General features: G+C 43.3%; 1 protein-coding gene across 3 annotated transcripts in view; it reads right to left on the bottom strand.

The window, feature by feature from the left end:
• Nucleotides 1-12,258, bottom strand: part of PTPRB (protein tyrosine phosphatase receptor type B) — a 119,019-nt gene that overhangs the window by 29,623 nt on the left and 77,138 nt on the right. For all 3 annotated transcript variants that reach the window (XM_020893842.2, XM_070454595.1, XM_020893839.2), the window contains 5 exons: nt 9,939-10,202; nt 8,700-8,981; nt 4,367-4,645; nt 3,681-3,830; nt 838-1,081 (listed from right to left, as the gene is read on the bottom strand). In XM_020893842.2, the coding sequence (XP_020749501.2) occupies nt 838-1,081; nt 3,681-3,830; nt 4,367-4,645; nt 8,700-8,981; nt 9,939-10,202 (1,219 nt within the window). The remainder of the gene's footprint in view (nt 1-837; nt 1,082-3,680; nt 3,831-4,366; nt 4,646-8,699; nt 8,982-9,938; nt 10,203-12,258) is intronic.

The raw sequence follows: 12,258 nt of genomic DNA, 5'->3' as shown, positions 1-12,258 counted from the left end.
ATGGACACTGGCCCATAGAGAACCTGATTGGCTGCCATCTGGCTGGACATCAGGTCTGCCAACACCTAACAGAAGGCACATCCTCTGCAAAAGCACTAATCCTGGATTCCTGTAGCCTTGTTTCCAAGATGGTGGCCTAGGTTCTCTATCTCTTGGGGACCCAGGTTTGGGATGCTGTGTATACTTATTCTGCTTTCTGGGAACACGATGAACATGAACGGGAACATGAAGGGCACGGCTAGTTCCTACAGCTGGAAGGGCCTGTTGGCTGCAGTAGTACTCCCTGGGGCCAAATCAATTAGCTGCTCCTTTTCACCTCCCATCTTACTGAGAGGAGAGGGTGCTTCCATTCATTAAGAGGTCTTTCCCTTCAACAGTTCTATCTGGACCAAAAAGAACATTCATCTTGTTATGCCTTAGCAGGCAAATAAATAAGTGTAATTCCAGTCCTCACTAAAAGTGGGGGAAAAATCTCATATTTCTTGAGTTTCCCTAAACTTAATCTTTCTACTTGGACATTTTCACAGGTGTTAACATGGTAAATAAATCACATGATTCATCCTAGAGAAGTTTTAGGAGAAAGAACCACCTATTAAGAATCTTCAATTCTTCACATAATGAACTGGAGCTTTTGTACAAGGCCAAAGGCCCTCTTTACCCATTCCCTGTGAATGGAGGCAGGAATACAACCTTTATAAATTAGCCAGTAAAATGCAGAGCACTCTTGTAACGTAGGTTATTAATCTACAGGAACTCATGTGCATCAGACGCCCCGACAGCTGAGCGCCCGGTGATGGAGCACGTCCCTCCTGGTGAAATGATGGTAATACATCTAACCTGTAGGCCGTGCGTGGCTTCAGCGGCCCGTCACAAAATTTTTGCTGATTTGGATCACATTTTCCACCCAGGCTCTCCATCTCTGCTCCAAGCTTAATGTTGAAACTCTTAGAGCTGCTATCAGGACTTTCGGCACATTTGCTGGCAAAATAATCAGTCTGATACACCCGAATGGAGGCGTTGTGCCTGTATTCCAGGTAGGAGGGCAGCGGGTGCTGCGGATCTGGCTTCAGCTCGTCATTGCCTGGAGGAAGAAAACCCACAGTGAGGGACTGACTTTCTTGTGACTTCAGGGGTTTCTAACTAGGTTTCTGAGGTTACCTTCCCCATCCACTATCCCTAGTCATCCCTGGAGTGCAGATGCTATGATCCCGAAGGGTGTTGTGAAATTCTCCCAGTGAAATTAATCTAATTCATTTTTTCTAAAATAAATAAAAAATTAAACATCAATAGTATATATACAACATTTTATATATGCATACACCAAACACAGGGGCTTTCTGGGTGGCTCAGTGGTAAAGAATACCACTGCGGTGCAGGAGACACAGTTTCAATTCCTGGGTCAGGAAGACGCCCTGAAGGAGGAAATGGCAACCTACTCCAGTATTCTTGCCTGAAAAATCCCATGGACAGAGGAGCCTGGTGGGCGTCCATGGGGTCACAAAAGAGTCAGACACAACTGAGCAACTCAACAGCAGCAGCAGTGGGAGCTACGCCAACACATAGACACACACGCGCTATCATTTTTCTAGGAAATAAAATCTGCACATATGAAAGGGTGGCTCATGCATCAGATGGTAACATGCCACAACTCCAGAAAGTTGGGTACTCCCCATCGTGAAAGTCAATCCACTCAACAAGTTCTCTACTTGCCAATAACCACTGTAGCTGAGTGAATAAGGAAATCCCTGTGACCTGGGAAATGGGGAAAAGATAAGAGAAATCAGGTCTGAGGCCGGAGCAGTCACCCTACATGCATGCTTCCTGCACCACGCCCAGTCTGATAACTACTCCTTGTCCTGCTCCGTTGTCCTGAGTACAATTTAATCCTGGCTCAATCTGGGCCCTTGTGCAGAACACTTCCCAGAACTCTTCTCCTGTCCACCCAGCTGTTGTGTGTTTTGGCAGGGCAAACGCACTTTGATGTTGGCCAGAGGAAAGCATAATTAGGAAGAAAAATATTACAGAGATCGGATACCATGTACAGTAAACTTTAAGGAGTGATATGCTTGGGGGTTCTTTGCGTCCTGGACTCTTGTTTGATAAAATTTGCTCAAAATGAGTGGCTCCTGAAAATATTACCTTGTTGGCCGTAGTTAAAAGGAAGGTTGCCTTGAGGAAGAGTATATATGCTATAAATGACATTTACGTGAGCCAGCTTGTTATCTCAGATCACCAGGGGAGCACAGCCCATCTCCATGGACATCAGCCACTGAAACCCACCTGGCTGGAGAACACAAGGCTAAATTCCAGGGTGTTATTTTTTTTGGCTGCTGACATATTTAGGTAGCAAAACACCATCTTCATTGCAGCCTACTTAAATTTAAAGTCTCTTCACAGTTCACCTATTTATCTCCAACTACTATGTGTGAGGAAATCTGGGATGCAACACTGACCCTTGAAATTATTGAATTAATTATGCATAACTGGCTTTAGTACAATTAAATAAAATATAAAAGTACATGTGTACTGAATCACTTTAGTCGTGTCTGACTCTCTGCAACCCTATGGACTGTAGCCCGCCCAGCTCCTCTGTTCATGGGATTCTCAAGACTGGAGTGGGTTGCCATGCCCTCCTCAAGGGGATCTTCCCAACCCAGGGATCAAACCCATGTCTCTTACATCTCCTGTATTGGCAGGTGAGTTCTTTAGCATTAGTGCCAACTGAGAAGCCCTAAAAGTACCTAGTGAGACTAAAATACCATTTAGCTCCAACATTTGTCATGGCAGGTTTAAACCTTCCCATTGCCCACCAATGAGTTAAAATAGTCAGGGATGCTTGAGAACTCCAGTGCAGCATTTTAAACAATTTTGGAAAATATATGACATGCAGGATATATTAATATCATTCCAGACACGAACATCTGTTGTGGAGAAATAACACACAGGACCTCAGTGGCAAAAACACATATGGACATGTGTGTCCCCAGATACAAACTCCTGAGGATAATCTCATAGATGTTGATGTTGTAAGCACTAGAGATCTTAGTTGGTTGAATGGAATGTTATTATAAGAATCACCTAGAATTTGCCTGTTACATAAGAGTTAGGTAACACTGAATAATTTAGTAGACTAGAAAATGAAACATATTGAAAATTCAGTAGAGAAAGGAAGGATGATTTTCATGATCATTTTTTCCCTCTTTCAAGCGTTTGAGCATTTTTGTGAATTGGTGAGGGGTTTGGGAGTATTTGATTGGTAGAGGTGTTTGAGACAAGAAGTGGGGAAGACAGACAAAGCATGTTGCTGCTTAATGGCGGAACAATGGAGCTGAATGGGGCTGAGTGAGTAGTAAAGATTGAATGAGTCAGCAAACGCAATGCATTTCCAACAGTGCCTGAAATAGCAATAAGTAAATGATGGTTATTGTGATTATTGACATAGTTGCTATTATTACCCATTTAATAATTAAATCCTACAAATAATAGGCTTCCAGTAGGTTTTCTTTTTCTTGTTACATCCCCCAGCAGCCAGCAGAGATACAGCGAAATGATATAAAAATTAAGTTTTCAAAAAAAAAAATTAAGTTTTCTTTTTTTAAAGACTTGTCACAGAAGGAGCCCCCACAGTTGACTTTCGAGAAAGTAATCCTGTGTCTTGGAGTTAATTCATGATCACTTACCATCAGCCTCTCTCACCACCACTGTGAAGTATTTCACAGCTCCATTGGTGTCGCTGAACCAGCTGCAGTTGAAAGTAAAGTTGATGGAAGATTTGCTAATTAGCACATCCTTTTTATTCACACGAATATGTGGAGGTGGAGGAGGGGGGCCTGGAAGAAGGATGGGAAACGAACCAAGAAGGGTCACAATTATGCTTTTGAATATAAAATATTAGTGAGATGAAGGTCTTCACTCACCTACATCAGGCTGCAAGTGTGTGTGTGTGAGTGTGAGAGTGTGTGTGTGTGTGTGTGTGTGTCTAATGCTTGGAATCAAGAAAACCTCCTCCTCTTCGGAAGGGAAGTCGGCAGAGGAAGCGACTTGCCGGTAGCACATTAAACATAAAGAGGCAGCTCCTCAGCAGGATTTCCTGAAGTTTTAGCATCAAATTGCTTAAAAGCTCTATTATGGCTCTTTCTACATCAGGCAAAGAGATGTATTTAAACACTAATTCATTCAGGTTCTTTAAGATCATTTAACTTGTTTGCTGCCAGGATGCTTTACACAGAGAAATGTTTATACTTCTCAGAGCCTTTTAGTCCTCTTCAAGTGCCAACAGGGCTCGCTAATGTGGAAATGAGCCATACACACGTGAACAAGGGTGATGGGAGCAGAGAGAGAGGCACATACCTCCAGGGACACTTACGGTCTATCATGGTGATGGTGCTGTCTTCAACTACCTCACTGGTCATGCCGGCCGACTGCACCTTGATGGACACCAGGTACCTCTTATGAGGCACCAACATCATGATGTTAAGCAGAGATTTTTCTTTCTCCAGCTTTCTGGAGAACTCAACTTCTTGAGTGTCCATCTTCCGGCACTCAATGCTGTACCCGTCAAAGTCAGAATCAGGAGGGATCCAAGAACAGGCAATGGCTGTGGAGTTCTGAGGCCGGCAATGCAGGTTCTGTATCTTGTCTGGCTCTAAATAAAAGAGAGGAAGAGACACTTCACAACTCTGGGAGACACATTTTTAGTTCCTTTGACTCCAGCTAGCTCAGAGATCTAAATAAATAATTCTCGATCTTCATGTGAACTGCTTTTCATAGGTCTCCAAGGCAATTTCTGCCTACGAGGCCTCACTTTGAGAAACACTGCAAGTTAAAATGCTGTCCCTTTAGGAAAAAACCCCCAGGTGCCAGTGTGATTGCAAACACAAATGTAAACAGGGACACTGAAACCAAGTGTCAGATAGGAGGCAAGAGTCAGACAGAAGGTGGGGCAGAGTAGCCTAGAGGTTAATAGTGCAGCTCGATCTGCCTGAATCCAAATTCTGTTTATCAGCTATGCAGTCCTGGGCAAGTGATTTAACATATCTGTGGCCCATCTGTAAGGTGGGAAAGCTAAGAATTATCTGCTTCATGTGGCTGAGCTTCCCTCGTGGCTCAGGGGTAAGGAACCTACTTGCCAATGTAGGAGATGCGCGTTCAACACCTGAGTCGGGAAGCTCCCCTGGAGAAGGAAATGGCCACCACTCCAATATTCTTACTTGGGAAATCCCATGGATGGAGGAACCCGGTGGGCTACAGGCCATAGCGTCACAAAAGAGTGGCTTAGCAACTAAACAACAAACACTTCATGTGCTTATTGGAAGGACTCAGTGTGTTGAAACATGCACAGCCACCTAGAACAGGGGCTTGCACGGTAATTGCTCAATGCATTTTAGTTCTTTTTTTTTTTTTAATTTGCTTTACTTTGGGCTGCACTGGGTTTTCTTTGCAGCACACAGGCTTCCTCTAGTAGAAGAAGTGAGGGCTACTTCCTAGTTGCGATGCACAGGCTTCTCATTGCAGTGGCTTCTCTTGCACTGGTTCAGTAGTCATGCTGCGCAGGCTTAGCTGCTCCACGTTGTGTGGGGTCTTCCCAGGTCAGGGATCAAACCCATGTGCCCTGCGTGGGCAGGTGGACTCCCAACCACTGGACCACCAGGGAGGTCCAAATGTTAGTTCTTACAACAAGGACAGTAAGAAATGGCATTGCTGCCTTGTTACCTTCTGGGTCTGGCTTCTGTCCCTCTCTTCCATTTTTGCCTGCCCTTCCCCACTCACGTGCCATACTCCGGGCACTGAAACACCTGTGGTTCCCCGCATACACCAGACTCTTCCATGCCCCTGTTTCATGGCCCTGTGCTTACGATCATTCACTTTCTTCTGCCTGACACAGTGCCTGACTCAGTGGGGACTTGAATGGCAGCTGACTTTATTTGTTCTTGTGAGTGACACACCCATAAAGAAAGATTGAGTCTGAAAGAAAACCAGTCATTTGACTGTGCAGGTTAATAACCAAACTGTTATTAACAAAGGCTACCCCATTACATAAGATCTTCTGGGAACTATGTGTAGACCTATTTGGCACTCCCAGAGCCACACCCATTGCTCTGATTTGGAGCACAGCCTACCTTCCCCTGACCCCTAATTTGTTATAGAAGTTCTTGTCCTCAATAAATACACAGCATTGGTGTGCCACTGAGTGAAGTCCTGTTTCATATCAGGGCCTATCTATTGATGCTTTTGAATTGCGGTGCTGGAGAAGACTCTTGAGAGTCCCCTGGCTGAGAGATCAAACCAGTCAATCCTAAAGGAAATCAACCCTGAATATTCACTGATGCTGAAGCTCCAATACTTTGGCCACCTGATGCAAAGAGCTGACTCATTGGAAAAGACCCTGATGCTGGGAAATGTTGAGGGCAAGAGAAGGGAGCAGCAGAGGATAAAATGGTTGAACAGCAACACCAACTCTATGGATGTGAGTCTGAGCAAACTCTGCGAGAGATAATGAAGGACAGAGGAGCTTAGCGTGCTGTAGTTCATGGGATCACAAAGAGTTGGACACAACTTAGTGACTGAACAACAACGATCAAGGTCTACAAATGTAAGCTGAGTCACAGCAGGTCAGATGAGGATAATTTAGGGAAAAAACGATCAAATCAAGAATTTTTCAGAATAGAGGAAGAATCAGCCTTTGAGGCAAACAATTTTGAACTCCCTTCAAACCAAGTCACAGCTGAGATCTAAAGAAATCTCCTCTTTCAGCTTTGGAGAAAGTCTTTTAAAACATCCTGCCTAATCTATCATCCTGATAATTTACACGAAGTATGGAAGTATTTGGAAATTTGCTTCAATTCAATCTTTTCCTTCAGCTCCTTCTCTCTGCTTTTTACCTCTAAATCCTGCTTGCTACCAAGACTCAGGTCAGGTCTCCAATTCACTAAGAAATGAGTATCTACTGCATACAAAGTGCCCTTCTAGGGTCTGTGAACAGTATAGAAATGAGTAAGATATTAGCTGTAACCTCTTGGAAAGTGAGCTGAGTCCTAAACATGATACGAGGTAGAAACGAGATGGGGAAGAGGATGCTCTATGGAATAAGAGACAACTTCCTGTTGTGGCGTTAGTGCTAGGCAGGACTTAGCAAAGCCTTTCTGGTATAGATGACACTTCACCAAGATACTGGGAAAGAGGCATTTTAGGCAGAGACAACCATGAACCCGGGCATGAAGGGTGGGGCTAGGAGGCATGGCTGGTGGAGCCATGCACAGTGTTTATAACAAAAAGCTAGAACGTCTTTACAAGAAGTGGGGCACTGGAGAGATTTTACATGAGAATTCTCAACATTTGTTTTGTTTAATCCTCTGTTATCTTGGGTTTTCTGTTACCCACAGCCAAACCTGATCCTAACTAATGCAATCCTCAAAGTTCACTCCACCATTCCCCCAAAAACTCATTATCAAGTCCCTCTTGGTGCTGGCTGCTCTCCTCTTGAGCAAGCCCCATTTGGTAAATGACTTTCTTACATTCTAGCATCTAGGACCGAATATAACTCTCCAGATATGATCTGACCAGCCCAGCCTCAACTGAGTTCTTAGACTGAACACCTGGGATTCAATTCTGCAGCCTACAGTAAGCCACTGAAAACTCCTCCTGGTTTGCTAAAAATGAAAAGTCTTAGTTCTTTTTCACATGTTTCTCTCGACACGCGGTTATCTGATTCCAAACTATTCTTCGGATAAAATATAAAACACAAGTTAAAACTCTTGTAGCATTAATGTTTGTTGAATTAACAAAACAGCTACTGGCTTAAATTTCTAATTTTCAGCTTTGTATTTTATCAATAACCAATAACTATCTGGCCTGATCTCCAAATCTACATTTACTGGGTATTATTGAGCAATAAATATTTGGATTGAGGTTCCTATACCAAAAACTTCTGTTTCTTTGAGATTTGTGGTACTTATCTCAAAATGCCTTGGGGAAGAAACTGATACATATTTTATCACTGAGGTATTTTCATCCTTAGAATTTACAGCATTATGTTCTAACCAGTCCCTCCGCTTGTAGTTTGCCCTTTTCAATCCATTCTCTGTACCACCCCCACGGTGACTTTTATAAAATGCAAATCTATTATACCTAGGCCAAAAAGCCTTCAGTGGCTCCAAAGGATTGAGGTTCAAAGTCATTACCATGGTTCACAAGACATTTCATGACCTGATTTTCCTAATCCTCACCTTTTATCCTCTGGTCAACAGAACTCCTTTCTATTTCTGTCTCCTGCCTGGTTTTAGACTCTTTTATTCTCTCTACCTGGAATATTCTTTACTTCTTTCCTCATCTCCACCTGCATGTCTTACTCTTTCCTTGAGTTTTGATTTGGAAGCTTCTCCTTCTAGGAAATTCCCTTGTATTGGGTCAGATGTCTTTGCCATGTGTTTCTCTAGTGCCAAATACTTCATCACACCCAAAATATCTTTTTAATGATAGGACCTCCCACTGAGTTGTAAGCTCCATGAAGGCAGAGATGATTTCTTCTTGTTAAAGCTGAATAAATGAATAAATCTACGTAGAACTTCTGTCTGAATTCAGATCTAACCAATTCCAGGTAAAAAGGTGGATTTAAACCAAGCCCCAATCCAATAAGATGTTGCAACACATACTTCCTCCCCATTTCATCTGAGAACCAAAAGTAGCAAAACATGTCATACTTGTCCTCACAGATCCAAAAATTGGTTTGCTGTAGGTTTTCCAGGAATCACCACTGACGGTCCTGACACTGAATTGGTAAGATCTCCCTGGACGAAGACCATGTACAATGCGTCCTTCCGATTTTCTGTTGCTGTAGGGGTTGAAGACTGTGATGGCATCTCTGGGGAACCACTGCAGCTCAAAGTCATCATAGTCTGTCCAGTCTGGTGGCCCTTTCCAGGTGATGGCCAATGATGTGTTTGTAACATCAGCAAATGACATAAGACTGGGAGGACTCGGGGCTATATGTACGAGAAAGTGAAAAAAGCATGCAATTATTTCTGCACCATACACAAATAAGATAGCTGAGTGACATGAGACATACTTTTAATGTACTTTTTAGGAAGAGGTAATATGATACCATAATAATAAGAGCTTCCATTTATGGTTTTTACTATGTGTAAAAAATTGTCTTCAAATGTTTTATGTACATTTTGTTTAATTTTTACAATCAGAGTTTTGTTTTTTGTTTAACCAGGGTACTATGGAGCATGAGTGTGCCCTGAATGGGTTATAAGTGTGAAAGTGAAAGTGAAGGCTGGAGTTAACAATTGCATCCAATTGAGAGAGCCTTGTTCATTGACTCTGGGGTGGCACACAGATATCAGTGTTATCCGTGTGTGCCAAGAAATATTTAGAAAGCTCTGCGGGACTTCCCTGGTTATTAAGAATCCACCTGCCAATCAGGGGGACACAGGTTCAACCCCTGGTCGGCAAAGATTCCACACGCTGAGAAGCAACGAAACCCTGAAGCCGGTGGGCCCTAGAGTCAGTGCTCTGCAACAAAAGAAGCCCCCGCAATGAGAAGCTGAGAAGGCTTCATCCCACAACCAGAGAAAGCCCAAGTGCAGCAACAAAGGCCAAGCACAGCCAAAAAAAAACCACAACCCACTACTCAGTAATTTAGTGATGATATATATGACCATCCCTATTTTACGGATAAGGAAGCTGAGGCTTAGAGGTGCTCAGTGACCTGCCCAGTTTCACACAGGTAAGTGGCAGAGCTAACGCAGCCACCCAGCTGTTTTTTACCCAAAGTCTATCTCCTTCATCCACTCTACCACAGACCCTTCCCAAGTTCAGGGGTGAGCACATGGCACATCGCTGATTTTAGTTCTTATTAATAAGATCACAATTAAAACGTGCCTGCGGAAGCTACTTCCCGCCAGCGCTTGGCCACTGGTAACTGGGTTTCTTACCTGTTCTGCTCTCCCCCGTGGCCCTGTTGCTGAGATCTCCACTGTGAGTTACCACACATAGCGTGTACTTCCTTCCGGGAACCAGGCCATGGAAACGCCACTCTGTCAGATCCTTGTCTTTCCAGTTTTCCTTCTTTGTGCCATTGGGGTTATAGAGAATCAGTTCATAAAAGTCGAAGTCCCCAGAGGCTGGATTCCAGCTGAACCAGAGGCTGTCTGTCATGTTTTGATTGGATCCCTTGAGGTTACTCACAGTGGCTGGGACTTAAACAGAGGGAAGACCTTTACTGAAAACAAAACAGATGGAAACAAAAGCATCTGGCCCCACAGATGAACACATGAGCTATGCTGGGTGTATGGATGAGCAGCACCTATTGTAGAGTCAGAGCTTGCTTCTATTTCAGGTCCCCTGAGTTTAAGACCATGTGGTCTAGGGACCTGGCACAAATTTAAATAAAATTTAAAAAAGCACAACAGGAGATGACTTCTATTAATATATGCTTGCTACATGTTCTCTGATAAACATATTAAGTGAAATTTTCAGAAATGATTAATTAAGACAGGTCAAATAGTTTATAACTTAGCTTACCAAAAACCCTGAAAGCATTCATAAAAGGTCCCTGCCTCTTCCAGTCTGGCTCACCTTACTTGTGGCCACCATCCCGTAATACCCTTCTCGGGGCCACTTTACTTCCTCTCCATCCTCCTTTAGGCTCTCACTTCTTTCTTCCCCAAAACCTATACTGACAGAACCTCAATTGGGAAATGAAGTGTCGACAGTCATTTCTACCACAGTATAAGTTAGTCAGGCTGGTACCTGTCCCATGGGTATGTAAGTTTCATGATTCCTTGGAGAGCGGAGACTGTTGTTCCTTTTTGGAGGAACTTTAAACATTAATGGGCAGATCAGGGAACATGTGCATAGGCAGATGGCCCTGGAAACAGTAACACCTAGGCAATTCTACTTATGGCTCATCTGCTGCTATTTTTTAAAAGTTCTTTACTTATTTATTTATTTTTGGCTATGCTGGACTTTGTCGCTACACGTGTACTTTCTCTGCAGTGCTTGGGCTTCTCAAGGCGGCGGCTTCTCTTGTACAGAGCACTGGCTCCAGGGTGTGTGGGCTTCAGTAGTTGTGGTGCATGGGTTTAGTTGCCCCGTGGCGTGTGGAATCTTCCTAGACCAGGGATCGAACCTATGTCCTCTGCACAGGCAGGCAGATTGCTAACCACTGGACTACCAGGAAATTCCTGCTGCTCTTTTTCATTCCCTCAGAAGACAAACTGAGAAATCCTGTTGCGTGCCTAGAATGAGCTCTTCCCATGGTTCCTCCCACTTTGAGGTCTCAGCTGGAAGCCTTCTCTCTATAAAGTGTTCTCTAAGTCTAGTCTTGCCAAGTCACTCTCCATCACAATGTACTGCATATTTCCTTCAGAGGATTGAAGGCATTCCAAAATCATCTTCCTTTAAAATCTGCCATCCTGCCCCTTCTCCCTCTTTGGTAAGGAAGACCCCTATGAAATCAGGGACCATGTAAGTCTTGTCCGCTGTCCTAGTCCAGAAGTGAGCTCAGTGCCTGGCACACAAGAGTACTCAAAAATGATTATCAATTGAGAATTAGAGTTGAATAGAAAAATGAGATAATAGACTCAAAAGAGGTGGCAAGAGTACACAGAACTATACAAAAAAGATCTTAATGACTCAGATAACCACGACGGTGTGATCACTCACCTAGAGCCAGACATTTTGGGAGTGCAAAGTCAAGTGGGCCTTAGGAAGCATCACTATGAACAAAGCTAGTGGAGGTGATGAAATTCCAGCTGAGCTATTTCGAATCCTAAAAGATGTTAAAGTGCTGCACTCAATTATGTCAGCAAATTTGGAAAACTCATCAGTGGCCACAGGACTGGAAAAGGTCAGTTTTCATTCCAATCCCCAAAAAGAGCAATGCCAAAGAATGTTCAAACTATTGCACAATTGCACTCATTTCACATGCCAACAAAGTAATGCTCAAAATTCTCCAAGCTAGGCTTCAACAATATGTGAACCATGAACATCTAGATGTTCAAACTGGATTTAGAAAAGGCAGAGGAATCAGAGATCAAATTGCCAACATCTACTGGATCATCGAAATAGCAAGAGAATTCCAGAAAAACATCTACTTCTGCTTCACTGATTACGCTAAAGCCTTTGACTATGTGGACCATAACAAACCATGGAAAATTCTTAAAGAGATGGGAATATCAGATAACCTTACCTGCCTCCTTTGAAACTCATATGCAGGTAAAGAAGCAACAGTTAGAACCAGACATAGGACAA

Source organism: Odocoileus virginianus, chromosome 24 (genome assembly GCF_023699985.2).
Source record: "Odocoileus virginianus isolate 20LAN1187 ecotype Illinois chromosome 24, Ovbor_1.2, whole genome shotgun sequence".
NCBI lineage: Eukaryota > Metazoa > Chordata > Mammalia > Artiodactyla > Cervidae > Odocoileus > Odocoileus virginianus.
This window is presented reverse-complemented; position numbering and strand designations above follow the sequence as displayed.